The following is a 27135-nucleotide window of genomic DNA, read 5'->3' on the forward strand; positions in this document are numbered from 1 at the left end:
TTATGGCTTCCAGCCCCTGGCCTCGGGCCCACAGCTATATGCTGGAGGAGAAGCGGCAGGGCTTAGAGGATAGAGCACGGGCCTGGGAGTCAAAGGACCTGGGTTAATAATGATGGTATTTGTTAAGCGCTTACTATGTGCCGAGCACTGTTCTAAGCGCTGGGGTAGACACAGGGGAATCAGGTTGTCCCACGTGGGGCTCACAGTCTTCATCCCCATTTTACAGATGAGGTAACTGAGGCACAGAGAAGTTAAGTGACTTGCCCACAGTCACACAGCTGACAAGTGGTAGACCTGGGATTCGAACTCATGACCTCTGACTCCAAAGCCCGTGCTCTTTCCACTGAGCCACGCTGCTTCTCTAATCCAGATTCTCCACAAGTCTGTTGGGTGACCTTGGGCAAGTCACTTCACTTCTCTGGGCTTCAGTTACCTCGTCTTTAAAATGGGGATTACGACTGTGAGCTCCATATGGGATGGGGACTTTGTCCAGCCTAACTTGAATCTACCCCAGGGCTTAGAACAGTGCTTGATTTATAGTAAGCGCTTAACAAGGACCATAATTATTATCATGCTGCTCCAGGAAACCGGAACCGACCCAGGAGCTTTTAGACCCGGAAGCTGGGACAGGTACAATTACAGAACAAGGGTGGAACCAAGGAAAACCACCCATTCACAGAGACCCAGGGATGAGGAACAGAAAGTGCAGCGGGGAGGGGAAAGGGTGGATGGAGCCACGCAAGCCACCGCAGAAGGAAGGAGCGCAGAGAGGGGGATGGGGAGAGGGGGAGTAGAAGTGTCCATGCAGCCCAGCAGATGATGAAAGACGTGGCTGATGGGGGTTCCTCAAAAACATTTCCACCAGACACCAGGCTCCCTTCTTGTCCCCAGTGAAGAGCTTTTGGGGTCCTGCAATCAGATGATCATTGCCAAGGCCCGGCTAGTGGCTCCTATCCAGGGGGACTCCTCCTCCTCTCCTGGCCCTGATGACAGCGTCTGTCTGTGAACCAGGGCTGCCCTGGGGGCAACTGGAGCAGGCCAGGAGTCAAAGCACAGAGCCTGTTCTGAACCCTCCCCCAAGCCGGGCTGCAGAGAAGATTCTTCCGGAAAGGTGGTGTGCACGAACCCCTCAAGCAAGATCTTTTTCCCTCCCCATCCCCACAGAGCCGGAGAAGGCAGCCTGAAGAGGTCCGATCTAAGGCCAGAGGCCCTCGCTGTGGCGGTTCAGTCATCCTGAGGAAACACAAGGCAGGGACAGGTGAGATTAACCCCAAACGCTAAGGAGAAGGAGAAGCACCGTGGCCTAGGGGAAAGAGCACAGGCCTGGGAGTCAGAGAACCTCGGTTCTAATCCCAGCTCTGTCAATTACTTGCTGTGTGATCGTGGGCAAGTCTCTTCACGCCTCTGGGCCTCAGTTCCTTCAACTGTAAAATGGGGATTAAACCCCTGTTCTCCCTCCTGCTTAGACTGTGAGTCCCATGCGAGACAGGGACCGTGTCTGACCTAGTTAACTTGGACCTATTCCAGCACTTAGACACAATGACACTTAGTAAGCGCTTAACAAATACTATTAAAAAAAATAAATAAACTCAAAGGTGAAAAATGAGAAAGCCATGGCTCAGCCGGATCTCAGGGGGCTGCGCTGACACCCAGGATCTAGCATGGAGGAAAGGGGCAAGGCTGAACTCTCCTGGGGGACACCCTCGTTCTATCGTGAGGGAAGAGCAGGAGGGTCTTGGGGACCCTGGGAAGAAACTAGCAGAATGGAGCAGGGGGCTGCCAGGCCGCTGGCCTTCACCTACCCACTCATCTTCCTCTGCCCCATCTCCCAGTCCGCGGGGCTCCACCACTGCTCCTTCCGAGGACTTCTTCGCCATGATGTTATCTGTCCACGAAGCTCCCACCTCCCGGTCCCCAGCGAAGTTGCACTTGGTCACCGTCCCGGCTTCGACCTTGGCAAGAGAGCCTGAAGAGAAGAAACAGTCGCTGGGAGGAGGGGTGGGGTTGGGGGTGGTGCCTGTGATGTATCACCCTGGAGAAGGCCAAGGGCATTCTGCACAGCCTAGTAGAGTATGGGACTGGAAGTCAGGAGGGCCTGGGTTCTAATTCCGGGTCTGCCACTTGTCCGCTGTGTGACCCTGGGCAAGTTACTTCACTGTGCCTCAGGAGCCTCATCTGTAAATTGGGGACTAAGACTGGGAACCCCATTATGGGACAGGCCCTGTGACCAATCTGATTAACTTGTATCTACCTCAGTGCTAAGAACAGTGCTTGGCACACAGTAAGCATTTAACAAGCATAATTATCATTATTACTCTTATTATTATTACTCTGGAGTCGGACAAGAAAGCTTAGGCTTGAGCTTGTGTAAAGGAGCACTTCCTTTTCAGGTTCAGGGCTCCTGAGGGAGCTTGGAAAATCTGTTCCCCGGCGCAGCCAAAACACAGCAGTAGGTTCCAACTGCAGCAGTCTGGAGATTGTTATTACTGTGGTTTTCGTTAAGTGCTTACTAAGTGTCAAGCACTGTTCTAAGAACTGGGTCGAAACAAGCTAATTAGATAGGACACAGTCCCTGTCCCACATGGGACTCACAGTTTAAGCAGGGGGGAGAACAGGCATCGAATCCCCTTTTTACAGATGAGGAAACTGGGGCTGCGAGAAGTGAAGTGACTTGTTCGAGGTCACCCAGCAGGCAAGAGGCGGAGCCAGGATTAAAACCCAGGTCCTCTGACTCCCAGGCCTGGCTCTAACCACTAAGCCAGACTTGCTTCTTAAAGATAAACAGTCCACGATGGGTCACCAGAGAGAAAATCAGGGACAGAAAGGGGAAAGCCAGGGGGATGCCTAACCATGGGGATCCGGGGCAACCGGCCCACAGGTCTCCCGAGTGTCCCAAGCCACAGCCAGAGAGGAATCCCGGGTTGGATCTCAAGGGGCTGACTTGGGATGGTGTTGCTGGAGGGTTTATCGTCTGGAAGGGGGTTGGGCAGGCCTCCCGTTTGGGAGTCTCCTTGCGTTCAGGAGCAGGCCAGGACAATCAGCAGGGTCCCTGGCTGGGGAGGGGCTCGCTGGGGCTCAGATATTATGGACTCCCAAAGGGATACAAGGTGAGATTCGGAAACGGGTCCTAGCGGAAGTACTGGGCAACCTCGGATCCCGAGGGAAGCAGTGTGGCCCAGCAGGTAGAACCCAGACCTGGGAGTCAGGGAACCTCGGTTCTAACCCCAGCTCCGCCACATACCTAATAATGATAATAATGATGGTATTCGTCAAGCACTTACTATGTGCCAGACACTGTACAGTGTGCTAGGGTGGATACAAGCAAACCAGGTTGGACACAGTCCCGGTCCCATATAGGGCTCACAGTCTTAATCCTCATTTTACAGATGAGATAACTGAGGCACAGTGAAGTGACTTGCCCAAAGCCACACAGCAGATAAGGAGTGGAGTTGGGATTAGAAACCATGATTTTCTGACCCAGGTCTGTGCTCTACCCACTATGCCAAGCTGCTTCTCTTCACCTGCTGTGTGACCTTGGGTGAGTCACTTCACTCCTCTCTGCCTCAGTTTCCTCACCTGTAAAATGTGGATGGAATACCTTAGTACAGTGTTCAGCACACAGTAAGCACTCAATAAATACAATTGAATGAATACCTGGCCTCCCTCCCGCTTAGACTGGGAGCCCCATGTGGGACAGGCTCTGTGTTTGACCTGATTACTTTGAATCTACCCCACTGCTTAATACAGTGCTGGGAACATTAAAAAAAGCACATTCCCCTCTAGACTGTAAACTCATTGTGGGCAGGAAATATGTCTGTTTATTGTTATATTGTATATGCTCCCAAGTGCTTAGTACAGTGCTCCGCATCCAGTAAGGGCTCAATAAATTTGACTGACTGACTACTACGTGCTGGCATAGATACTAGGTATTCAGATAGGACAATGCCCCTGCTCCAGTCAGAGTTTACATTCTAAGTATGAGAGAGAACAGGTATTGAATCTCCATTTTACAGATGAAGAAACTGGGGCACGGAGAAGTTGAGGGACTTGCCCAGAGTCACAGAGCAGGCAGAGCCGGGATTAGAACCAAGGTCCTCTGACTCCCAGACCCGTGCTCTTTCCACTAGGCCATCCTGCTTCCAAACACAGTACTCTTAACAAATTCTATAATTATTATTATTATTAGAGCAGCGTGGCCTAGAGGGAAGAGCACGGGCCCAGGAGTCAGAAGACCCGGGTTCCAATCCCAGCTCTGCCGATCGCTTGCTGTGTGGTTTGGGGCAAGTCGTTTCATTTCTCTGTGCGTAAATTTCCTCAACTGCAACATGGGGGCTCAATCTCTGTTCTCCCTCTTACTGGACTGAGAGCCCCATGCGGGTCTGGGACTGTGTCCAACCTAATTACCTCGTTCCTAACTCACCTCCCAGAAGAGTTTGACCCATAGTAAGCGTTTAGCAAATACCATTAAAATAATAGGCAGGGGCTGGAGGGATGAGGCCTGGCCTCAATCTGGAGGGAGCACCCCCAGACTCAATCTGGAGTGGGCACGGCAGAAATATCTGGGGCAGGGAAGGAGGCAGGCTGAGAGGGCAAGGCAGAGCGGGGAAGGCCGCTCACTCACCTATGAAAGGGCCGTCGCCCCGGGTCTTCAGGCGAACCTCCTCCCCCAGCTCCAGCTCCATCTTCTCCATGTCGGTCTCCAGGATCCAGAACGCCACGGCCTGGTCTGGCGTGTGACCCTTGGTCAGCTCCAGCAGATCCGGTTTCTCCACCAGCCCCTTCAGCTCCACGGGTGAGAGCCTATCCGTGGTCCCCTTGGCTTCCACCTCTGTCGGATGCCCCCCGGCCCCGTCATCGGCTGGAAGGGATCCCTGGGGCCGCAGGGTCGATCAAACCTCCCTCCCTTCCTCCGGCCCGCCCTGGCCCCGAGCTTCTCACGGAGGAGTTCCTTCGACAGCCTCCCCTGCCCGCAACACCTCAACCTCCCAACCGCCGAGGAAGCATTCCGGAAGGTTGGATTTGTTCTGAGGAAACTCTTGGGAAGGGAAGCTTGGCCTCAGAACAACGGTGAGTCAGGGCAAATCCCAAGGGGCTCACCACAGCCACCCCACCCACTGACAAGCTGGTCTGCTGGGCCCCATCCCCCAGACAAGAGCCAAGGAAGCCAGCATGGCCTAGTGGATAGAGTATGGGCTTGGGAGTCAGAAGGATCTGATTCTAATCTCGGCTCTGTCATTGGACTGCTCTGTGACCTTGGGCAAGTCACTTCACCTCTCTGTGCCTCAGTTATCTCATCTATAAAATGGGGATTAAGACTGTGACCCCCCATGTGGGACACAGACTGTGTCCAACCTGATTAGCTTCTATCTATCCCTGCGCTTAGTACAGTGCCTGGCACATAGAAAGCGCTTAACAGATCCCATATGAAAAAAAACCAACCAGCAGGCAGGCTTAGAGACTGTCTTTCCCTCTGGACTGTAAACCAGTCACGGGCAGGGAACTGTCTGCTAATTCTGTCATATTCTGCTCTCCCAGCACTTAGTACAGTGCTCTGTGCAGAGTAAGCACTCAATAAATATGACTGATTGATAGAGACACACAAGGAGGCGAAGGGTGAACCTGGAACAGAGCCATCACTCCCCTCTTCTTCCCTGTCACACTCACCCCATCTCTAATAATAATAATAATGTTGGTATTTGTTAAGCGCTTACTATGAGCAGAGCACTGTTCTAAGCCCTGGGGTAGATACAGGGTAATCAGGTTGTCCCACGTGAGGCTCGCAGTTAATCCCCATTTTACAGATGAGGTAACTGAGGCACAGAGAAGTGAAGTGACTTGCCCACGGTCACACAGCTGACAAGTGGCAGAGCCGGGAGTCCCTGACTCCGAAGCCCAGGCTCGTTCCACTGAGCCGCGCTGCTAGGGGTGGGAAGACCTAACTTCATTGGTTTTAGTCATCTGGCCTCTGTCCCCTGAGGTGGGATACGGGGGCGTTGGCCTGCCAGCCTAATCCTCACCCCAGCACGGAGGCAGGGGCCTGGCAGATGAGGGATTCTGGGGATCCCAGGGTCCCGAGGGCAGAGTGACACCTACTGAATGATGAGAGGAGGAAGCCCGTGTTCACTTTCTTGGTGTCGCTGAAGTTTGGCTCGATTTCATTGCCCTTGGGGTCGAATTTGCGGCGATGGACGCGGCTGGGCCGGACGTGCAGCACATAGTAGCGCTCCTAGAGGGGGGCAAAGGAGGGGAGATGGGGATAGTGAGACCTCCAAGCCCTCCTCATAATAATAATAATAATGATGGTATTTGTTAAGTACTTACTATGTGCAAAGCACTGTTCTAAGCGCTGGGGGATACAAGGTGATCAGGTTGACCCACCTGGGGCTCACAGTCTTAATCCCCGTTTTCCAGATGAGGTAAGTGAGGCACAGAGAAGTTGGCTAAAGTCACCCAGCTGAGAAGCGGCAGAGCTGGAATTAGAATCCATGACCTCTAACTCCCAAGCCCGGCTCTTTCCACTGAACCACGACCTCAGGTCTTCCAGGGGTCCCCTCTCCCTCCCCAACTTGGCCATTACCATTCACTACTGCTCCCGGTAAAAGCCTCAGGACCCATGAGATTGTAACCTCCGGGAGGGCCAGGATCGTATCTACTAATTCCTCTGTACCCTTCCAAGCGCTCAGGACAGTGCTCGACACAGAGTCAGCACTCAACAAATACCATCAACTGACTGATAAGAGAAGTCCAGCTTTTTCCCGGACTGGGATCGGGAGAGGGTGGAGTTACAGTTCTCTGGATATTCCAGAATATGAGTTCCAGAATGCTGTGCGTCCCAAATGGAATGTCTTCCGAGCGTGCTCCAGCCCAGAAACAAAGTCCAAGCACGGAAAGGGGGGTTAGTGCCACGGCAGGCTGGCTGATTTCACCAGGACAGTCCCAACTCCAACTGCCAATGACTTCTAGCGAACTGAAAATAAAGAGAATGAGAAAAGAGTGCCCGGCAATCCCCCGTGCTGTCCCCAGGCTGATGAGGAAGTGCAGCACACAGTGGAAAGAAGCACAGGGGCCCTCTCCAGGGGGATGACCTGGACTTGAGCTGAACTCCCAGATTTGCTCCTCCCCCTGAAGAGATCCAAAATGGTGCCTTTCTGACCTGTTGAGGCCTCAATCCCCACAAAACCCTTACCTCCTTCCCCCTCCCCGATCACAATGAAAGGTCAGGCTCCCTCAATCAATCGATGGTATTTACTGAGCGCTTCACTGGGTGCAGAGCACTGTACTAAGCGCTAGGGAGAGTACAGAATAACAGAGTTGGTAGGCACGTTCCCTGCCCACAACAAGTTTACGATCCAGAGGGGGAGACGGGCATTAATAGAAATAAAGGAGAAAGCGCCTTCACCTTTCTGCCGTGGACGTCCGAGATGGCATGGCGAGAGATATCGGCAAGGGTTCCCTCCAGAAGGACGCCATTGCCCCTGGGGAGAGGGAAGGAAGGAAAGAAGGTCAGGCAGCAAAAGACCAGGCCATGCCAGGGCAACCAGCCTGCCACTGAGGCTCAAATAGACTGTCTGGGTCTGCTCCTTCTGCTTCCACCTGCCTGCACTTCCCAGATCTCAAAGCCTCCGGGGAAGCGTCCAGACCGGCGGCAGCCCGGGGTTCAGGAGGGCATCTATCACTGCCGCAACTGCCTGGTATGCAGAGCCGGGGGATGCAGAAAATTGGAGCCTCAGTGGGCAGCTGCCAATCAGCCGGGGGCAGTGTCATTAGGAAAGCACTTCCTTATTAACCTAAGCCCATGAGGAACGCCAGTACCAGCTCAGATCCTGCCTCTAGCCAGCCCAGGACTCTATCTGTGACACTCAGAGGAACTGGGGGCCGGTTTTCCTCTTAAAAATAATAATAATAATGGTACTTGTTAAGCACTTACTGTGTGCCAAGCACTGTTCTAAGTGCTGGGGTACAAACAAGTTAATCAGGATGGACACAGTCCCTGTCCCATATGGGGCTCACGCTCTTAATCCCCATTTTAAAAATGAGGTAACTGAGGCCCAGAGAATAATAATAATAATGGTATTTGTTAAGTACTTACCATGTGCCAAGCACTGGGATAGATTCAAGGTAATCAGGTTGTCCTATGAGGGGCTCATTGTCTTAATTCCCATTTTACAGATGAAGTAACTGAGGCACAAAGAATAACTTCTTTGAGACTTGCCCATAGTCACACAGCTGACAAGGGGAGGAGCCGGAATTGGAACCCACGACCTCTGACTCCCAAGTCTGTGCTCTTTCCACTAAGTCAGGCTGCTTCTCTTAGAGAGGCACCCTCAGGACTGGCCCTCACCCCCCCATCCCTGACTCGCCCTCCAGGGTCCCAGGATGGACCCCTTGTCCCTGGCTGTATCCGAGCGTCTCTTGAATATGCTGGTATTTTGGCTGCACAGCCTCCAGTGGGAATGTTTGCATATGCTCACCACCCACTGGATGAATGTTTATTTTCTTTAAAAATACATTTTATGGTGTGTGCGTGTTGTAGTCTCTCTCAGCCTCTCTCCACTCCCTTTTATCTCGGGTCCAACACCTCTCCTCTGCAATCTCACATGTCCCCCTACCTCCAGAACTGGGATTAGAAGCCTCTCGCTCCCAGGCCCGTGCTTTTTTTCTTTTTAATGGAATTTGCTAAACGCTTACTTTGTGCCACGCACTCTACTAAGCGCTGGGACAGATCCAAGCTGATCAGGTTGGACAGTCCCTGTCCCACAGGGGGCTCGCGGTCTTCATCCCCATTTTAAGGGGGAGGCAACTGAAGCAGAGACTGAAATGACTTGCCCAAGGTCACAGTGCAGACAAATGGGGGGGCGCTAGGCCGAGTTGGATCCCCCGCCACACACACACACACCCCCGCACACGCATCTCCCCTTCATACCCCTGGTGCGTGGCTGGGGCCCAAGCGCCGGGGAACCGAACGTTGTGCACAGCCTTGTTCCGCAGGGCGCTGTCCTGGTAGACGCGGCTCATCGCGGCGCTAGGGGGCGCTCAGGGAACCGCGGGGGCCGCCAACCCCGGGAGTGGGCGGGCCCGGGGGAGGGGGGTGAGGCCACAGGAAGAGACAAGCGCCGCGGGGCCGAGCCGCTTCTGCCGCTGCCTCGCGCTGGGAAAATGCAGAGAAGAATAAATAGAGAGTCCGAGCCCCGGAAACCGGACCTCCGGGGCAACGGGTGCCCCCACGCCCCTCGATCCGGACCTTCCCCCCCGCGGAGCAGAATAGTACGGTCCGGCCGCCCCCTCCCAGATTTAAAGAGGCAGATTCCCCAGCCCCGTGCGATGCCGCGGGTCACCGGAGGGGGTGCTGGGCTCGGTGAGAATAGGCCATTTTCCCGTTCATCCGCCTCTTAGGAAATCGGAGCACTTTGGGGCCTGTTGGTTCCCTGTCCCTGTGCATGTGTTACCTTTATGTCCCTTATGATCCTTAGAACTCCCAGCCTGAGCGCATTTTATGTTACGATGCAGGAAAGGGAGGGGGAAGTTCATTCGATCGTATTTACTGAGTGGGGAAGTGTGGGGGGACACACAGCTCATTTATTTCTATCGGTAAGGCACTGTCCTCTCTCCAAAGCCTCATTAATCTTCTTCCTAATTGCTTCCACCATCCTCCTCCTCCTCAATGGTATTTAGTGAGCGGCTACTATGTCCCAGCTCTGCCGCTTGTCAGCTGTATGACTGTGGGCAAGTCACTTAACTTCTCTGTGCCTCAGTTCCCTCATCTGTAAAATGGGGATTAAGACTGTGAGCCTCATGTGAGACAACCTGATTACCCTGTATCTACCCCAGTGCTAAGAACAGTGCTCTGCACATAGTAAGTGCTTAAATACCAACATTATTATTACAGAGCACTGTACTTCCACATCCATCACGTTGCTCCCGCAGGTCTTCAATCTTTGTGGTTATCATTGGCCTTCCTGTCCCTCTTCGCGCATGCATCCCCACTCCCCCAAAACGCTTTTCATTCTCTTCTCTGCCCACCACTCTATGTTTTTCTTGGCATTTCCCTGTTCTTGGAAGCTGTGATTCCTCTCTGTCCATTTCCTCTTCAGTGCTCGTATCAATCAATCAATCAATCAATGCTATTTATTGAGTGCTTATGGTGTGCAAAGCACTCTACTAAGCGAATTTCTCTCTCCCTTTCTCTACCTCTCCTTCTCCCTCTCCTTTTCACCCTTTCTTTCCCTCTCTTTCTCTTCCCTTTCCCTTCCTCTTTCTCCCTTTCTCCCTCTCCCCACCCTTCCTCTCTCTCCACACCTGCATGTTTCACCTAAGGCATTAACTCTAGTGACTGCGCACTGAGAGTTCCATTTAATCTCGAAAAAGAATTATGACGTGAGAATAGTACTTTGGAAAATTTCTTCTCCCAAACTACGGTTATGCAGTCTTTTTTATGGTATTTGTGTCAAGCACTGCTCTAAGCTCTGGGGTAGATATAAGTTAATCAGACCATATACAGTCTCTGTCCCACATGGGGTTCCACAGTCAAAGAGGAGGGAGAACAGGTAATAATAATAATAATGTTGGTATTTGTTAAGTGCTTACTATGTGCAGAGCACTGTTCTAAGCGCTGGGGTAAACACAGGGGAATCAAGTTGTCCCACGTGGGGCTCAGAGTCTTAATCCCCATTTTACAGATGAGGGAACTGAGGCACAGAGAAGTTAAGTGACTTGCCCACAGTCACACAGCTGACAAGTGGCAGAGCTGGGATTCGAACTCATGAGCCCTGACTCCAAAGCCCGTGCTCTTTCCACTGCGCCATGTTGCTTCTCATGTAGTGAATCTCCATTTTGCAGATGAGGAAACTGAGGCACAGAGAAGTTAAATGTCCTGCCTAAAGTCATCCAGCAGACAAGTGGCAGACCCGGGATTAGGACTCAAGTCCTCCAACTCCCGGGCCCAGGCTCTTTCCACTAGGCCACCCTGCTTCTCCAGGTTCTGAGATTCTACTTCTCAGTGTGCCCTTCCCCAGCACACCTTCCTCCAGGCTTGAGGGTGGGAAACTGGGTGACGTATCATCTTTGTACCTTTCCCCAGCATTGAGGACAGGGCTCTTCACAAAAGGAACGCTCAACAAATGTCATAAATAACAGAATGATCATCTCTTTCTCAGACAAGGTGGAATTCTCAGTGGGCATAGAGAGACCCTAGAATTATGCTGTAGATATTGTACTTCAGCATACTGGGCTTCAGCAAAATTGCCTAGTAGATTATTGCCAAATCTCTCCCCCTCATCATTTTCTAGTTGATAAGAGCACGGGCCTGGGAGTCAGAAGGTCATGGATTCTAATTCTGGCTCTGCCACTTGTCTGCTGTGTGACCTTGGGCAAGTCACTTCACTCCTCTGTGCTTCTGTTACCGTAGCATCTGTAAAATAGGGATTGAGACTGTTGAGCCCCATGTGGGACAGGGACTGTGTCCAACCCAATCTGCTTGTATCCACCCCAGTTCTTAGTTCAGTGTCTGGCACATAGTAAGTGCTTTACAAATACCACAGTTATTATTATTATTCTCTGTGCCTCAGTTACCTCATCTATAAAATAAGGATTGAGACTGGGAGCCCCACATGGGACAAGGACTGTATCCAACCCTATTTGCTTGTAGCCACCCCAACACTTAGTGCAGTGCCTGACACGTAGTAAGTACTTAACAAATACCACAATTATTATTTTCTCTCTCTCTCTTTCTCTCATTTCCTGTGCCCTAGTCGCCGTGCTGAGCAGGAGGGAGGGGATAATAATAATAATTATAATATACAAAGCACTTTTCTAAGCACTGGATAATGTTGGTATTTGTTAAGCGCTTACTATGTGCTGAGCACTGTTCTAAGCGTTGATACAGGGTAATCAGGTTGTCCCACATGAGGCTCACAGTCTTAATCCCCATTTTACAGAAGAGGTAATTGAGGCACCTAGAAGTTAAATGACTTGGCCAAAGTCACACAGCTGACAGGTGGTGGAGCTGGGATTAGAACCCAGGACCTCTGACTCCTAAACCCATGCATGCTCTTTCCGCCATGTGGTCAGCAGGATCCCTGCTATTGCTTTTCATCTGGGCACATCCATCAGTGGGCAGAGCGCCAAGGGTGCCTGGGAGTCAAAGGACCTGGGTTCTAATCCTGGCTCTGCCATTTGCCTGCTGCATGACCTTGGACAAGTGTCTTAACTTCTCTGTGCCTCAGTTTTCTTAACTGCAAAATTGTGATTACATACCTGTTCTCCCTCCTACTTAGGCTGTGAACCTTATATGGGACAGAAACTGTATCTGGCCTAATTGTATCTACCCCAGCGTTTGAAACAGCGTTTGGCTCATAATAAATGCTTAACAAATACCATGCAAAGGACCCCCACAGTCCCAGGCACTCCCTTTCAGTTTTGCATTTTGGCCTAATTCTATCTCATTCTTTCCCAGAATCCAGGGATGGACTTTCCCCTGGAAGCAGGTGAGCAATCCCTGCCTGCTCACTTCCCTCCTGGGGCTTGGTACTGCCTTGGAGGGGCCGGTTCGGCCTGGGGGACTGAGGACCGTTGGACTAGACATAGGAGAGTGGTCCCGTGATTTGCTGCAATTGAAGCAAGGTGGGTGGCCCCTTTTTTCAGCCCCTGATTGTTGGCCCGCTGCTTTAGTAAAACCAGGCTTCGGTGGGCTGACGGAGGAGATGGTCACGTCTTCTCCAAGAGGCCTTCCCCAATTAAGCCCTCTTTTCCCCATCTCCCTCTCCCTTCTGCATCCTCAATGTATTGTGGCCTTTGGGCATTTGCCCCACCCTCAATCCCACTGCACCTATATACACATCTCTAAATTATATATTTTTAATTGTTTATATTAGTGCCTGTCTCCCCCTCTATACTGAAAGCTCATTTCAGGGCAGGGAATGTGTCTGCTAACTCTGTTGTATGGTACTCTCCCAAATGCATAGTACAGTGCTCTGCACAGAGCACAACAAATAGCAATCATTGGCTGATTGATTGATTGGTTTACCAGCAGTGAGTGTTGCCATGTGGGCCTCACTTCCACCACTGGAGAGGCTGCTCTCATCTCCAGATAGTCATTTTTTCCTGCCTTCTCCTCTTCTGAATACTCCTCTCCTGCCCCCTCCTCCCCTGAGTCCTCTTCTCCTGCTCCCTCTTCCCCTGAATCCTCCTCTCCTGTCCCCTCCTCCCCAAGGGCTGAGGCTGGCAGGGGTTTGGGGGATTAAGGAAGAGGGAGATTGAAAGGAGGAAATATAGAGAAGGTTCAAGGGCCTTAAGAGAAAGAGAAAATGAGTGAGAGAGAAAAAGAGGAAGAAAAGAAAAGATACCAAAAGTGAAAGCTAAAAGAAAGATAAGGCAAGAGAAATGCAGGAAAATACCAGAAAGAATGTAATCCAGAGAGAGAGAAGTTATAAAGATACACTGCCCAGGCATAGCAAGAGGCTTGGAGGTTGAAGTGGCTTTATCAGTCCTCCTCTTATTTCTTATCCTCTCTACCATGGCCACCCCAACATTTCAGACTGCTCCATATTTTTATGGCAATTGTTAAGAGCTTACTATGAGCCAGGCACTGTACTAAGCAAATCAGGTTGGACACAGTCCACGTCCCACTTGGGGCTCACGGTCATAATCCCCATTTTACAGATGAGATAACTGAGGCACTGAGAAGTTGAGTAACTTGCCCAAGGTCACCCAGCAAATGAGTGGCAGAGCCAGGATTAGACCGTAGGTCCTCCTGACTCCCAGGCCCGTGCTCTAACCAGCAGGCCACAGTGCTTCCCTTTACCCTACTGTGCCCAGATCACTGGACCAAGTGACTTCAGGGACCCGAGCACTGGTAGATTCAGAGCACTATAGTGACCAGCTAGTAGGTTCAGAGCACTGTACTGAGCGCCTACCAGGTGCACTGCTGGCCATCCCTCCAAGAGACCCCAGGGCTCTGCTCCCAGATTGTGGAGGAGAGACAGGTTAAGCTGCCACTGATGTCACCTCTCCATCAGACAACCATGAGACTCCCGCCTCCTTCAGCCCCCTCGGGGTCCAGAGGACCACCACGCTGCTTCCCCGGGAATCCGGCATCGCCTCTCCTCCCCCTCACCAAAAAACCTCCATCCCAAAACACCTTCTGCCACCCTCCGGTTCTCCAGCTGAATGGAGAAGAAGCAGTTTCCGTCAGGCTCTGCCTCCCCTCTGCTAGACCAGATAGCTGCTGCTGGAGCACTCACTGTGGCTGTGGTTTTCACTGGACTCTCAGCTGCGAGAACCCTGAAATTCTGCTGCTGTAGCCACAGCGCCTTCAGATCGTTGTTTTGGTCTTTGTTATCTCGGTGTTTTGTTTTCCTCCCTCCTTTTGTATCTGTCGCCAGCCTCCTCTTCCCCTTTGAATTTTTAGACTGTGAGCTCCCCAAGGGACTGGGATCATGTCAATCAGGCAGTTGTATTTACTGAGCACTTACCGTGTGCAAAACACTGTACTAAGTGCTTGGGAAAGTACAATATAATAATAGACTCATTCCATGTCCACAATGAGCTTACAGTCGGGGAGGACGGGGGGCAGGGATTGACAGACATTAATATCATTTATAAAAATAAATTATGGGTATAATAATGATAATAATAATATTAATGGTATTTGTTAATAACGATGGCATTTGTTAAGCGATTGTTATGTGTCAAGTACTGTTCTAAGCGCTGGATATGTATTTAATAATAATAATAATGTTGGTATTTGTTAAGCGCTTACTATGTGCAGAGCACTGTTCTAAGTGCTGGGGTAGATACAGGGTCATCAGGTTGTCCCACATGAGGCTCACAGTTAATCCCCATTTTACAGATGGGGTAACTGAGGCACAGAGAAGTTAATAATAATAATAATAATGTTGGTATTTGTTAAGCGCTTACTATGTGCCGAGCACTGTTCTAAGCGCTGGGGTAGACACAGGGGAATCAGGATGTCCCACGTGGGGCTCACAGTCTTAATCCCCATTTTACAGATGAGGTAACTGAGGCACAGAGAAGTTAAGTGACTTGGCCACAGTCACACAGCTGAGAAGTTAAGTGACTTGCCCACAGTCACACAGCTGACAAGTGGCAGAGTTGGGATTCGACCTCATGACCTCTGACTCATTCATTCAATAGTATTTATTGAGCGCTTACTATGTGCAGAGCGCTTGGGATGAACAAGTTGGCAACAGATAGAGACAGTCCCTGCCATTTGACGGGCTTACAGTCTAATCGGGGGAGATGGACAGACAAGAACAATGGCAATAAATAGAGTCAAGGGGAAGAACATCTCGTAAAAACAATGGCAACTAAATAGAATCAAGGCGATGTACAATTCATTAACAAAATAAATAGGGCAATGGAAATATATACAGTTGAGTGGACGAGTACAGTGCTGTGGGGAAGGGAAGGGAGAGGTGGAGGAGCAGAGGGAAAAGGGGAAAAAGAGGGTTTAGCTGCGGAGAGGTAAAGTGGGGGTGGCAGAGGGAGTGGAGGGAGAAGAGGAGCTCAGTCTGGGAAGGCCTCTTGGAGGAGGTGAGTTTTAAGTAGGGTTTTGAAGAGGGGAAGAGAATCAGTTTGGCGGAGGTGAGGAGGGAGGGCGTTCCAGGACCGCGGGAGGACGTGGCCCAGGGGTCGACGGCGGGATAGGCGAGACCGAGGGACGGCGAGGAGGTGGGCGGCGGAGGAGCGGAGCGTGCGGGGTGGGTGGTAGAAAGAGAAAAGGGAGGAGAGGTAGGAAGGGGCAAGGTGATGGAGAGCCTTAAAGCCTAGAGTGAGGAGTTTTTGTTTGGAGCGGAGGTTGATAAGCAACCACTGGAGTTGTTTAAGAAGGGAGTGACATGCCCAGATCGTTTCTGCAGGAAGATGAGCCGGGCAGCGGAGTGAAGAATAGACTGGAGCGGGGCGAGAGAGGAGGAAGGGAGGTCAGAGAGAAGGCTGACACAGTAGTCTAGCCGGGATATAACGAGAGCCCGTAGCAGTAAGGTAGCCGTTTGGGTGGAGAGGAAAGGGCGGATCTTGGCGATATTGTATAGGTGAAACTGGCAGGTCTCGGTAACAGATAGGATGTGTGGGGTGAACGAGAGAGACGAGTCAAGGATGACACCGAGATTGCGGGCCTGAGAGACGGGAAGGATGGTCGTGCCATCGACGGTGATAGAGAAGTCTGGGAGAGGACCGGGTTTGGGAGGGAAGATGAGGAGCTCAGTCTTGCTCATGTTGAGTTTTAGGTGGCGGGCCGACATCCAGGTGGAGACGTCCTGGAGGCGGGAGGAGATGCGAGCCCGAAGGGAGGGGGAGAGGACAGGGGCGGAGATGTAGATCTGCGTGTCATCTGCGTAGAGATGGTAGTCAAAGCCGTGAGAGCGAATGAGTTCACCGAGGGAGTGAGTGTAAATGGAGAACAGAAGAGGGCCGAGAACTGACCCTTGAGGAACTCCAACAGTTAAAGGATGGGAGGGGGAGGAGGCTCCAGCGAAGGAGACCGAGAATGACCGGCCAGAGAGGTAAGAGGAGAACCAGGACAGGACAGAGTCCGTGAAGCCAAGGTGAGATAAGGTATGGAGGAGGAGGGGATGGTCGACAGTGTCAAAGGCAGCAGAGAGGTCAAGGAGGATCAGAATGGAGTAGGAGCCATTGGATTTGGCAAGAAGGAGGTCACGGGTGACCTTAGAGAGAGCAGTCTCGGTAGAGTGGAGGGGACGGAAGCCAGATTGGAGGGGGTCTAGGAGAGAATGGGAGTTAAGGAATTCTAAGCATCGATTGTAGACGACTCGTTCTAGGATTTTGGAAAGGAAGGGTAGTAGGGAGATAGGGCGATAACTGGAGGGGGAAGTGGGGTCAAGAGCAGGGTTTTTTAGGATGGGGGAGACGTGGGCATGTTTGAAGGCAGCGGGGAAGGAGCCATTGGAGATTGAGTGGTTAAAAATAGAAGTTAAGGAAGGTAGGAGGGCAGGGGCGATGGTTTTAATAAGGTGAGAGGGAATGGGGTCCGAGGCGCAGGTGGAGGGGGTGGCACTTGCGAGGAGGGAGGAGATCTCCTCTGAGGATACTGCAGGGAAGGATGGGAAAGTAGGGGAGAGGGTTGGTGGGGGGGGAGGGGAGAGGCGGAGGGGTGACTTTGGGGAGCTCAGACCTGATTGTGTTGATTTTCGTGAGGAAATAGGTAGCCAGATCATTGGGGGTGAGAGATGGGGGAGGGGGAGGAACAGGGGGCCTAAGGAGAGAGTTAAAGGTCCGGAACAATCGGCGGGGGTGACGGGCATGGGTGTCGATGAGGGAGGAGAAGAAGCTTTGCCTGGCGGAGGAGAGGGCAGAGTTAAGGCAGGAAAGGATAAATTTGAAGTGTGTGAGGTCGGTTTGGTGCTTGGACTTTCGCCAGCAGCGCTCAGCAGCTCGAGCATAGGAGCGTAGGAGGCGGACAGAGGAGGTGATCCAGGGCTGTGGGTTAGTGGAGCGAGAGCGGCGGAGGGAAAGGGGGGCGAGAGAGTCGAGATGAGTAGAGAGGGTGGAGTTGAGAGTGGAGACCTGATCATCTCTGGACTCCCAAGCCCAGGCTCTTTCCACTGAGCCACACTGCTTCAGTGTATGTGTGTGTATATATGTGTATACACTACACATATATATGTGTATTTAGCAGTATATATGTGCTGTGGGCAGGGAGCGGGGAATGAATAAAGGGAGAAAGTCAGGGTGATGTGGAAAAGAGTGGGAGAAGAGGAAATTCCTACCTGTGCATTCTTTCCCAACACATAGTACAGTGCTCTGCACACAGTATGAGGCTAATAAATATTATTACTGTGACTGCAGAAACTCCCTGCCCCTCTATATAGTACAGACCACCACGCTCCCCACCTTCAAAGCCTTATTAAAAACCACAACTCCTCCAAGAAGGCTTCCTCAACAAAGACCTCATTTCCCCTACTCCCTCGCCCTTCAGCGTCATCTATGTGCTTGGATCTGTATCGTTTAGGCAACTTGATATTCACCCCACCCTCAATGCCTCAGCACTTACGAACATATCTGTCATTTATTTATTTATATTAATGTCGATCTCCCCCTCTAGAGAGTAAGCCCCTCGTGGGCAGGGAACGTATCCCCACTCTAATAGCGTACCCTTCCAAGAGCTTAGTACAGTGCTCTGCCCAGAGCGAGCACTCAGTAAAAACCACTGATTAATAAATACCGTTGATAATTATATTACTACCACAACTACTACTGAGGACTCTTCTGAGATCAGAAGACTAAACTGAGAACCTGCTGAATGTAGGACACTGTACTGAGTGGCTACTGTGTACAGGGCAACGTACTGAGCAGCTATTGTGGGCAGAGCACTATACTGAGCAGCTACTGCTAGCAGAGAAGTGATCTAAGTGCTTGGAGAACAGACAGAAGATGTAAAAGCACGATTCCTGTCCTCGAGGAGCCACGCAGTTTGAGGGAGAAGACAAGCCAGTTTAAATTGATGAGGCCAATAGTTAATAGAGTATGAGTAAAAATGAATAATGAAACAAGTGGATGAATAAATCAGTGACAAATAAACAGATAAAGAGACTGCCAAGACGGATGAAGGAAAGGTATAAACAGGATGGTGACGGGATTAATCAGAGGAGGCCTGGCCCAATGTGGCTTTGTGTCAAGAGATTGGGCTAGGGAGACAGAGGACCTGGCTTCTAATCTCAACTTCTCCACTTGCCTGCTAGGTGACCTTGGGCCAGTCACTTAAAATCTCTGTGCCTCAGTTGAGTCATCTGTAAAATGGGGATTCAATACTTGTTCTCCATCTTACTTACCCTGTGAGTCCCATGTGAGACAGGGATTGGGTCTTTACTGATTTTCTTGCTTCTATCCTTTTGCTTAGGGCAGTGCTTGGGAATAGTAAGCACTTTACAGATACCAGAGTTATTATTAAGGACTCCTGTTGGAGACGAGTCCTGAGAGGTTCTGCTTGGTGCATTTTTATCCGCTATGTGAGCCTGGGCAAGTCACTTAACTTCTCTGTGCCTCACTTACCTCATCTGTAAAATGGGGATTAGGACTGCGAGCTCCATGTGAGACAGGGACTGCATCCAAACTGATCAACTTGTATCTACCCCAGTGCTTAGAACTGTGTTTGGCACATAATAAGTTCTTAACAAATATATTTATCATTATTATTATTATTTCGGCAGTCTTGGAATTGCTGAGGTTCTTGGTTGAGTCCAGGGCTGGGGGTCCTGGCTCCTGGGTCCAAAGAGAGCAGGGGCTGAGGCTTTGGCTCGGTGGAGGAAGGGGCTTGGACTCAAGAGGAGAGCAGTTTTGGGGGTGGTCGCCAAACCCTGCCCAAAACTAGCTGGTTCCCAGCTGCCAATGTGGCCTCAAATCTGTTTTCATCTTCCCTCAAGGGGCACAATGGCTTTAGGTGGCCCTGCTGGGTTTTTTTTGTTGTTGTTGTTATTGTTTTAATGGCATTCATTAAGTATTTACTATATGTCAGGCACTGTACTAAGCCCTTGGGGCAGATACAAGCTGATTAGGTTGGACAGAGTCCATGCCCTGGAAGGGCTCAATGTCTTAATCCCCTTTTACAGGTGAAGGAACTGAGGCACGGAGAAGTGAAGTGGTTTGCCCAAGGTCACACAGTTTGTCATTCTATCTTGCCCTCCAGCTCATCTCTTCTTGTTCTGCTGTCCAGTGAGGGGAACATCAGAACCACAAAAAGGCAAGAACAAAGTTGTTCCCAAGAACAACAGAGCAGCGTGGCTCAGTGGAAAGAGCACGGGCTTTGGAGTCAGGGCTCATGAGTTCGAATCCCAGCTCTGCCACTTGTCGGCTATGTGACCGTGGGCAAGTCACTTAACTTCTCCGTGCCTCAGTTCCCTCATCTGTAAAATGGGGATTAAGACTGGGAGCCCCACGTGGGACAACCTGATTCCCCTATGTCTATCCCAGCGCTTAGAACAGTGCTCGGCACATAGTAAGCGCTTAACAAATACCAACATTATTATTATTATTCCTAAGTCTGCCAGGTGCCTTACCTCAAAGAACCCAAAGGGTTTTCATGTTTTAATCTCTTTTATTCTCGCCTCCTCCCTGAATGATTGGAGGAAGCAGGCGTAATCTTCCAGTTTTACAGGTGGAGGAACGGGCCCAGAGAGGTCAAGGAGATTTCAGGAGGTCACCAGCAGAGGAACCAAAACTAGAACCCAGGACTCCTGACTCCTATAGCTGCTTTTCCAAGGGAGGTTTGAGACCCAATCTTGGCCCTCTGTTCAATTAATGAATTAATCAGTCAGCCAGTTATATTTAAGTGCTTACTGTGTGCAGAGCACTGAACTAAGCTCTTGAGAGACTAAAACACGACAACGTACTGAAAGCAGAACCAGCTAGCCTTCAATCCTACCCCATCTGATGTTCCCGGGTCCCTCTCGAAAGGGATCCTGACGGGGTTTGGGGTTTTTTTTATGGTATCTGTTAGGCACTCACTATGTGCCAGACACTGTTCCAAGCGCTGGGATAGATAGAAGCTAATCAGGTTGGACACAATATTTTTTATTTGTATTGATGGCTATCTAGACTGTAAGCCCATTGTGGGCAGGGAATGTGATTGTTTATTGCTGTGTTGTACTCTCCCAAGCACTTAGTACAGTGTTCTGCATACAGTAAGCGCTCAATAAATACGACTGAATTAATAAATGAATGAGTCCACATCTCCCACGGGGCTCAATCTTAATCCTTAATCTCCATTTTTCAGATGAGGTAACTGAGGCCCAGAGAAGTGAAGTGGTTTAGCCAAGGTTACACAGCAGACAAGTGGTGGAGCCGGGATTAGAACCCAGGTCTTTCTGACTCCCAGGCCCGTGCTCTATCCACTAGGCCACTCTGCTTCTTTACAGCTACCTGTTTCGCTGAGCAACTGCTCCACTTTCCAAGGTCCTGCTAGCCCTTTCAGCTGCAGCCCCAGGGTGCCCGAGGGAGGAAGGCACCCAGCCCAAGCTGTCCTCAACAAACACCTTCCTCATTAAATGGCACCGGACAGAGGCGGACAATTACCCCAAAGATGACAGCATTTAGCGGGAACTGCAGAAACAATTTGGCCGAGCGCCCCATCCCATTTCAGAGGAGCAGCTGTCCAGCCGTCTGCTGCGATGGGGCTCGGGATGACCTCTGACCTCAGGGTCATCGCTCCCAGGGGCCTCTCTGGGGCCCAAGAATACTAGCCATTGTCCCCCGCCCACCCGCCCCAAGGACTCTGACGTAGACGTGAAAGGCTCAGACCCTGGTTCTATGAGAACAGAGAGAAGCGTGGTGGGAAGCAGCATGACCTAATGGAAAGAGCACAGGCCCAGGAGTCAGAAGGACCTGTGTTCTAATCCCAGCTCTGCTGCTTGGCTACTGCTTTGGAACAGTGGTCAAGTCACTTAACTTCTCGGCACCTCAGTTTCCTCATCTGTAAAATGGTGATTAAATAGTTACTTTCCCCCCACTTAGACTGTGAGCCCCATGTGGGACAGGGACTGTTTCCCCTTGATTATCTTGTTTCTACCCCAGAGCTTAGTGCAGTAGTTAACAAGTTTCCTCATCTGTAAAGTGGGGATCAAGACTTTGTCCAAGCTGATTAGCTTGTGTCTACCCCAGTGCTTAGAACAATGCCTAGCACATAGTAAGTGCTTAGCAGATATCATTAAAAAAAATTAAATGATAACACACTTTGGGGGCATCCCCTGCAGGGTCTCCAAGCCAAGCTTGGGACGCCTGGATGCCTAGAGCAGAGGGGTGAGGCCTCTTCTTTGATGGCTGCAGAGTGAACTGAGTGGTAAGGGCTCTCCCCTTCCCTTTAACTAATCTTCCCTGCTGCACCAGGATTCTCAGTCCAGATCCGTCTCCCTGAGACCAAGCTAGATCCCTGGGGACTACGCGAGCAAGCCACGGGTTCCTTGGACCGAACTGGCGGGTCGGAGGATGTTGGGCCACTTTGGAGCCCGGCGGGGGAAGGACCAGCTGTTAGCCTGGAGCATCGCTAGCCTGTGGTCTGGCAGCACCATGGCCAAGCTGGCCCCGGGGCCAGGAAAACACTCTGCTTTCATTTGTGCTTTGTTTTTATGGTATTTGTTAAGCGCTTACTATGTGCCAGGCACTGTATTAAGCACCGGGGTCAATACAAGCTAATCAGATTGGGCGCAGTCCTGCTCCCATGGAGCTCACAGTCTAATCCCTATATTACAGATGAGGTAACTGAGGCCCAGAGAAGTGAAGTGACTTGGCCAAGGTCACAGAGCAGACAAGTGGCGGAGCTAGGCTTAGAACCCTGGATCTTCTGACTCCCAGGCCCATGCTCTTTCTACTAGGCCCATGGGTTTCTGATCCATGCGGCCCTTTGGACTCGGCATTGGGAACGCCGGGTCAATGATGATGGTTAATAACTGCCCAGATAAGAGCCAGCCTTCCAGCCCCCAGAGGCCTCATCCTTCAGACAGGCAGAAACAGACAGGTTAGGGAGGCTTGCATTGTGGACCAGGCCACAGGGCTTTGCAGTGGCATCAAAGCTGGGCCCTGGTGGATCTTTCTTTTTTTTTTGTTTATTTGTTTTTTGTTTTCAATGCTATTCATTACTGGGTGCCATTCATTCATTCAGTTCATTCAATTGTATTTATTGAGTGCTTACTGTGTGCAGAACACTGTACTGAGTGCTTGGGAAAGTACAATACAACAATATACTGTGACATTCCCTGCCCACAACGAGCCAGGGACTGTACTAAGCTAATCAGGTTGGACACAGTCCCTGTCCCACGTGGGCTCACAGTCTTCATCCTCATTTTACAGATGAGTTTACTGAAGCCCAGAGAAGTGAACTGACTTGCCCAAAGTCACACAGCAGACAAGTGGAGGAGCTGGGATTAGAACCCAGACCCTTAGACTCCCAAGCCTGTCTCTATCCATGAGGCCACATGGCTTTCTAAACGACCCACTACCCTGAGCAACTGCTCTGCCTTCTGAGGTCCAGGCAGCTCTTTCATCTGCAGACCCGTGGAGCCCAAGGGGGGAAGGCACCCGGCCCAAACTGCCCTCAACAAATGCTCTCCTTATTCAATGGCACTGGGCTCTTCTCCCAGGATGGAGGACTTGAGAAAAGAGATCCACAAAGAGACCCACATGGAAGTTGGCAATGAAGCCCCCCGCAATGCTGCCCTGGGATGTTCCACCTACAAGAAGTCCCAGCCTCCCGTCTGCCTATTAAGCTCCTGGGAACCCTCACAACTTACCAATCACTGTGGTTCCAGTGGTCTTAGGCGGGGTTTAAACTCATTTCCTTAGTTTTCAGCTTCCTTCAGCGTTTGCTCATCCTAAAGAATAAGAGAGGGATATTTGTCTCCACTAATAGGGGGTCCTGGGCCTATTCTGGAAGTTAGCAGAAAGGACACACACACACACACACACTCTCTCTCTCTCTCTCTCTCTCTCTCTCTCTCTCTTGAATTTTTCTGTGTCCCCACGTATTTGGTTTGTTTCCTCACACAAAGTCGTCTGGGATCCAAACAACACAAAATATTCCACCGAGCTCAAGCCCATTCTCTAAACAGGAGCCAGTGCAGACATTAACCTCAACTTGATGGGGCTTAAGGAGTGCAATAAATTCCTAACTTGCTGCTTCACCTGCTTGTCCTTGATTCAAAGTATACTCCTGAACTCAGCCACCACATTCCTCTTCTCTGATGATCTTGATGAAAAGATTTATGGAAAGAAATTATTTTGGCTTTGGCTGCCTTGCAGATTCCATTCCACACTCCACTCCTGCACCACCTCAAATTTAGAATTAGGAAATCGGACTGATTTTTTTTTTTTTAATACTGTATGTTTGTCACTGAGAACCTGTTATGGATCGGTAGCCCTGAAAAGCCTGTCTGTGCTGGAAGTCACTGAAGTCTATGGGCCTGGGAGTCAGAGGTCCTGGGTTCTAATGTGACTCCACCACTTGTCTGCTGTGTGACCTCAGGCAAGTCATCTGCAAAATGGGGATTAAGACTGTGAGCCTCACATGGGACAGGGACTGTGTCTAACCTGATTATTTTGTATCTTCTCTGGCATTTAGCAGGGTGCCTGGCACAAAGTAAGTGCTTAAATGAACATCATTTAAAAAAAAAAAGAAAAAAACACAGCATAGCCTAGTGGAAAGAGCACAGGCTTGGGAGTCAGAGGATCTGAGTTCTGATCCCAGCTCCTTCACTTACAAATAAAATCAATAAAAATAAATTGTGGTATTTAAGTGCTTACTATGTGCCAGGCACTGTACTAAGCACTCGTCTGGTGTGTGACCTTGGGCAAGAGTCATTTAACTACTCTGAATCTCAGTTTCCTCATTTTCCTCATCTGTAAAATAGGGTTTCAATAATTCATCTCCTTCCTATTTTCACTGTGAGTCCTATCTGGGCCAGGGACTATATCTGACCTGAATATCTTGTAATAATAATAATATTTTGTTCTGTTTTGCTGTCTGTCTCCCCCGTTTAGACTGTGAGCCCATTTTGGGGCAGGGATTGTCTCTATCTGTTCCCAAATTGTACATGCTAAGTGCTTAATACAGTGCTCTGCACATAGTAAGCGCTTAATAAATGTGATTGAATGAATGAATGAATGAATAATAATTATGGTACTTGTTAAGCGCTTACTATGTACCAAGCACTGTTCTAAGCACTGGGATAGATACAAGGTAATCAGGCCCCATGTGGGGCTCACAGTCCTAATCCCCATTTTACAGATGAGGCAACTGAGGCCCAGAGAAGTTAAGTGACTTGCCCAAGGTCAAACAGCAGAAAAATGGAGGACCCAGGATTAGAACCTATGTCCTCTGACTACAAAGCCCGTGTTCTTTCCACTAAGCCACGCTGTTTCTCATATGTATCTGCCCCAGCACTTAGAATTTGAGAAGCAGCGTGGCTTAGTGGAAGGAGCTCGGGCTTGGAAGTCAGAGGTAATGGGTTCTAATCCCGGCTCCGCCGGTTGTCGGCTGTGTGACCTTGGGCAAGTCACTTAACTTCTCTGTGCCTCAGTTACCTCATCTGTAAAATGGGGATGAAGACTATGAGCCCTACTGTGGGACAACCTGATGACTTTGTAACTACCCCAGTGCTTAGAACAGTGCTTGGCAAATAGTAAGCGCTTAACAAATACCACAATTATTATTATTATAATAATGTTAATAATATTAAGATTAGGGGAGAGTTGTTTGAGTGCCTTAAAGTTGACTGTCAGGAGTTTCTGTTTGATGCAGAGAGGAAGGGGCGATCACTGAACCTGTTCTGTCTCCTGTGCCTACTATATGCTTCCTTGGCTTCCCTATTACACTGTAACCTCCTCATAGTTCCACTGTAACCACTCATATACACTCAACCTCCACAAACGCCTAGTACAGTGCCCTGCACACTGCAGGTGTTCAAATGACTCTGTTGAATGATCGAAAGAATGTTGTCTCTCTTCATTTCTCCCACAGCCTAAGAGACTCCAGACAACCCTATGTCACTGCTGTGAACTCTGAACCCCAGTCTACTTCCTCCTTTTCCACATCCGCTTCCTCCTTTTCCTCAGCGGTGAATAGCCACCATCCAAGACCTCTTGTTTCCCTCACCGCCTCCTCCCCTGCCAGCACCCATCCATCCTCCCTCTCAGGAGCTCAGACCCACTGGTCCTTCTACCCACCCTGTCTTTGCCCTGGGGCAAAATCTCCTACAGCTGTCTGGGCTCCCCAATCAATCAATCATATTTATTGAGCGCTTACTGTATGCAGAGCACTGAACTAAGCATTTGGGAACCTTATAACAATATTGGTAGACACATTCCCTGCCCACAATGAGCTTACAGTCTAGAGGGAACTAGACTGTAAGCCCGTCATTGGGCAGGGATTGTCTCTATCTGTTGCCGAATTGTACATTCCAAGTGTTTAGTATAGTGCTCTGCGCATAGTAAGCGCTCAATAAATACTGTTGAACGAATGAACTACTGCTGCTAGCACTTCGAACTACAGGGCTTGTAGGGGCAACTCTCTCCTCGACCTCTCCACTGACTTCTACGATGTCAGCCACCCCCTTCTCCTGGAAGCATTATCCAACGTGGACCCCGCAGACACCATCCTCCACTGATTTTCCTCTATCTCCCTGGCGACTTACTCCCAGTCTTCCTTGTGGGCTTCTCCTCTCTCTTCCATCCTCCAATCGTGAGAGTCCCTCTCTTTCTCAGCTCTTCCCCAACCGGCAAGCAGCATGGCCTAGTGGATAGAGCATGGGTCTGGGAATCAGAAGGACCGGGGTTCTAAACCTGGCTCAGCCACTTGTCTGCTGTGTGACCTTGGGCAAGTCGCTTCACTTCTCTGTGCCTCAATTATCTCACCTGCAAAATGGGGATTAGGATTGTGAGCCCATAAGGGACAGGGACTGCGTCCAACCTGATTAGCTTGGTTCTTCCCCAGGGCTTAGAGCAGTGTCTGGCATGCCATTAAAAAAAAGGGGTGCCTAGCTGTCTGGCACTCAAATGCCATTGGCACCTTGTGCCTTTACCTACTAAACTGGAAGGACCAGGCACCTTGCCTCAAGGGTCTCTCCTCACGCTTTGCTTGAGCCACATCCAGAACCCCGGAACACTAATAGACACTGGAAGTTCTGTAAGGGTTCATCTCTGAAAAACATTATTATTAGCATTACTAACACTTCTCAGCAATTACAGTGTCCAAAGCAATGTTCTAAGCACCGGTAGTGCCAAGAAAATCACATTCAGTCCTGCTCCCCTTGTCCCCAGGGGACTCAAATGGGAGGGCAGACATGGATACAACACAATAAAATACAAAAATAACAGAAACAAGCTTAAATTCACTAATCGAAATCAATCAGTGGTATTTATTGAGCACCCACTGTGTACAGAGCACTGTACTAAGTTCTCGGAAGAGTTTGTACTCTCTCAAGGGCTTAATAGTCACAGAATTGGTAGTCACATTCCCTGCCCACAAGGAGATTTTAGTGTACAGGGGGAGACAGGCATTAAAATAAATTATGGGTATGCACATAAGTGCTGTGGGACTGAGGATAAGGTGAATATCAAGTCTTAGAGGATAAAGATTTAAAAGCATGGAAGAGAGAGGTAGTAGGGGAAAAGTAG

At 50.2% G+C, this 27135-nt stretch overlaps 1 protein-coding gene across 1 annotated transcript; it reads right to left on the reverse strand.

Annotated features, from left to right (window-relative positions):
- Window positions 1-498: 498 nt before the first annotated feature.
- Window positions 499-9047, reverse strand: ARPIN (actin related protein 2/3 complex inhibitor). Its single transcript, XM_029050797.2, has 6 exons — window positions 8924-9047; window positions 7400-7475; window positions 6094-6226; window positions 4622-4828; window positions 1803-1966; window positions 499-1233 (listed from the first exon to the last, which is right to left on the reverse strand). Exons 1-6 carry the CDS (start codon window positions 9013-9015, stop codon window positions 1225-1227), a joined length of 681 nt encoding a protein of 226 aa, XP_028906630.1. The 5' UTR covers window positions 9016-9047; the 3' UTR covers window positions 499-1224.
- Window positions 9048-27135: the final 18088 nt, after the last annotated feature.

The sequence above is a fragment of the Ornithorhynchus anatinus genome, chromosome X1 (assembly GCF_004115215.2).
Source record: "Ornithorhynchus anatinus isolate Pmale09 chromosome X1, mOrnAna1.pri.v4, whole genome shotgun sequence".
NCBI classification, from domain to species: domain Eukaryota; kingdom Metazoa; phylum Chordata; class Mammalia; order Monotremata; family Ornithorhynchidae; genus Ornithorhynchus; species Ornithorhynchus anatinus.

Bases quoted from the DNA above. Each gene is read 5' to 3' on its own strand.
- ARPIN (XM_029050797.2), bottom strand. From the start codon at position 9,015: ATGAGCCGCGTCTACCAGGACAGCGCCCTGCGGAACAAGGCTGTGCAC. The intron at 6,227-7,399 runs GTGAAGGCGCTT...GCCCCCCTCTAG, and splicing joins CGGACGTCCACGGCAGAAAG to GAGCGCTACTATGTGCTGCA. The intron at 1,967-4,621 runs GTGAGTGAGCGG...TCTTCTCTTCAG, and splicing joins GGGCGACGGCCCTTTCATAG to GCTCTCTTGCCAAGGTCGAA.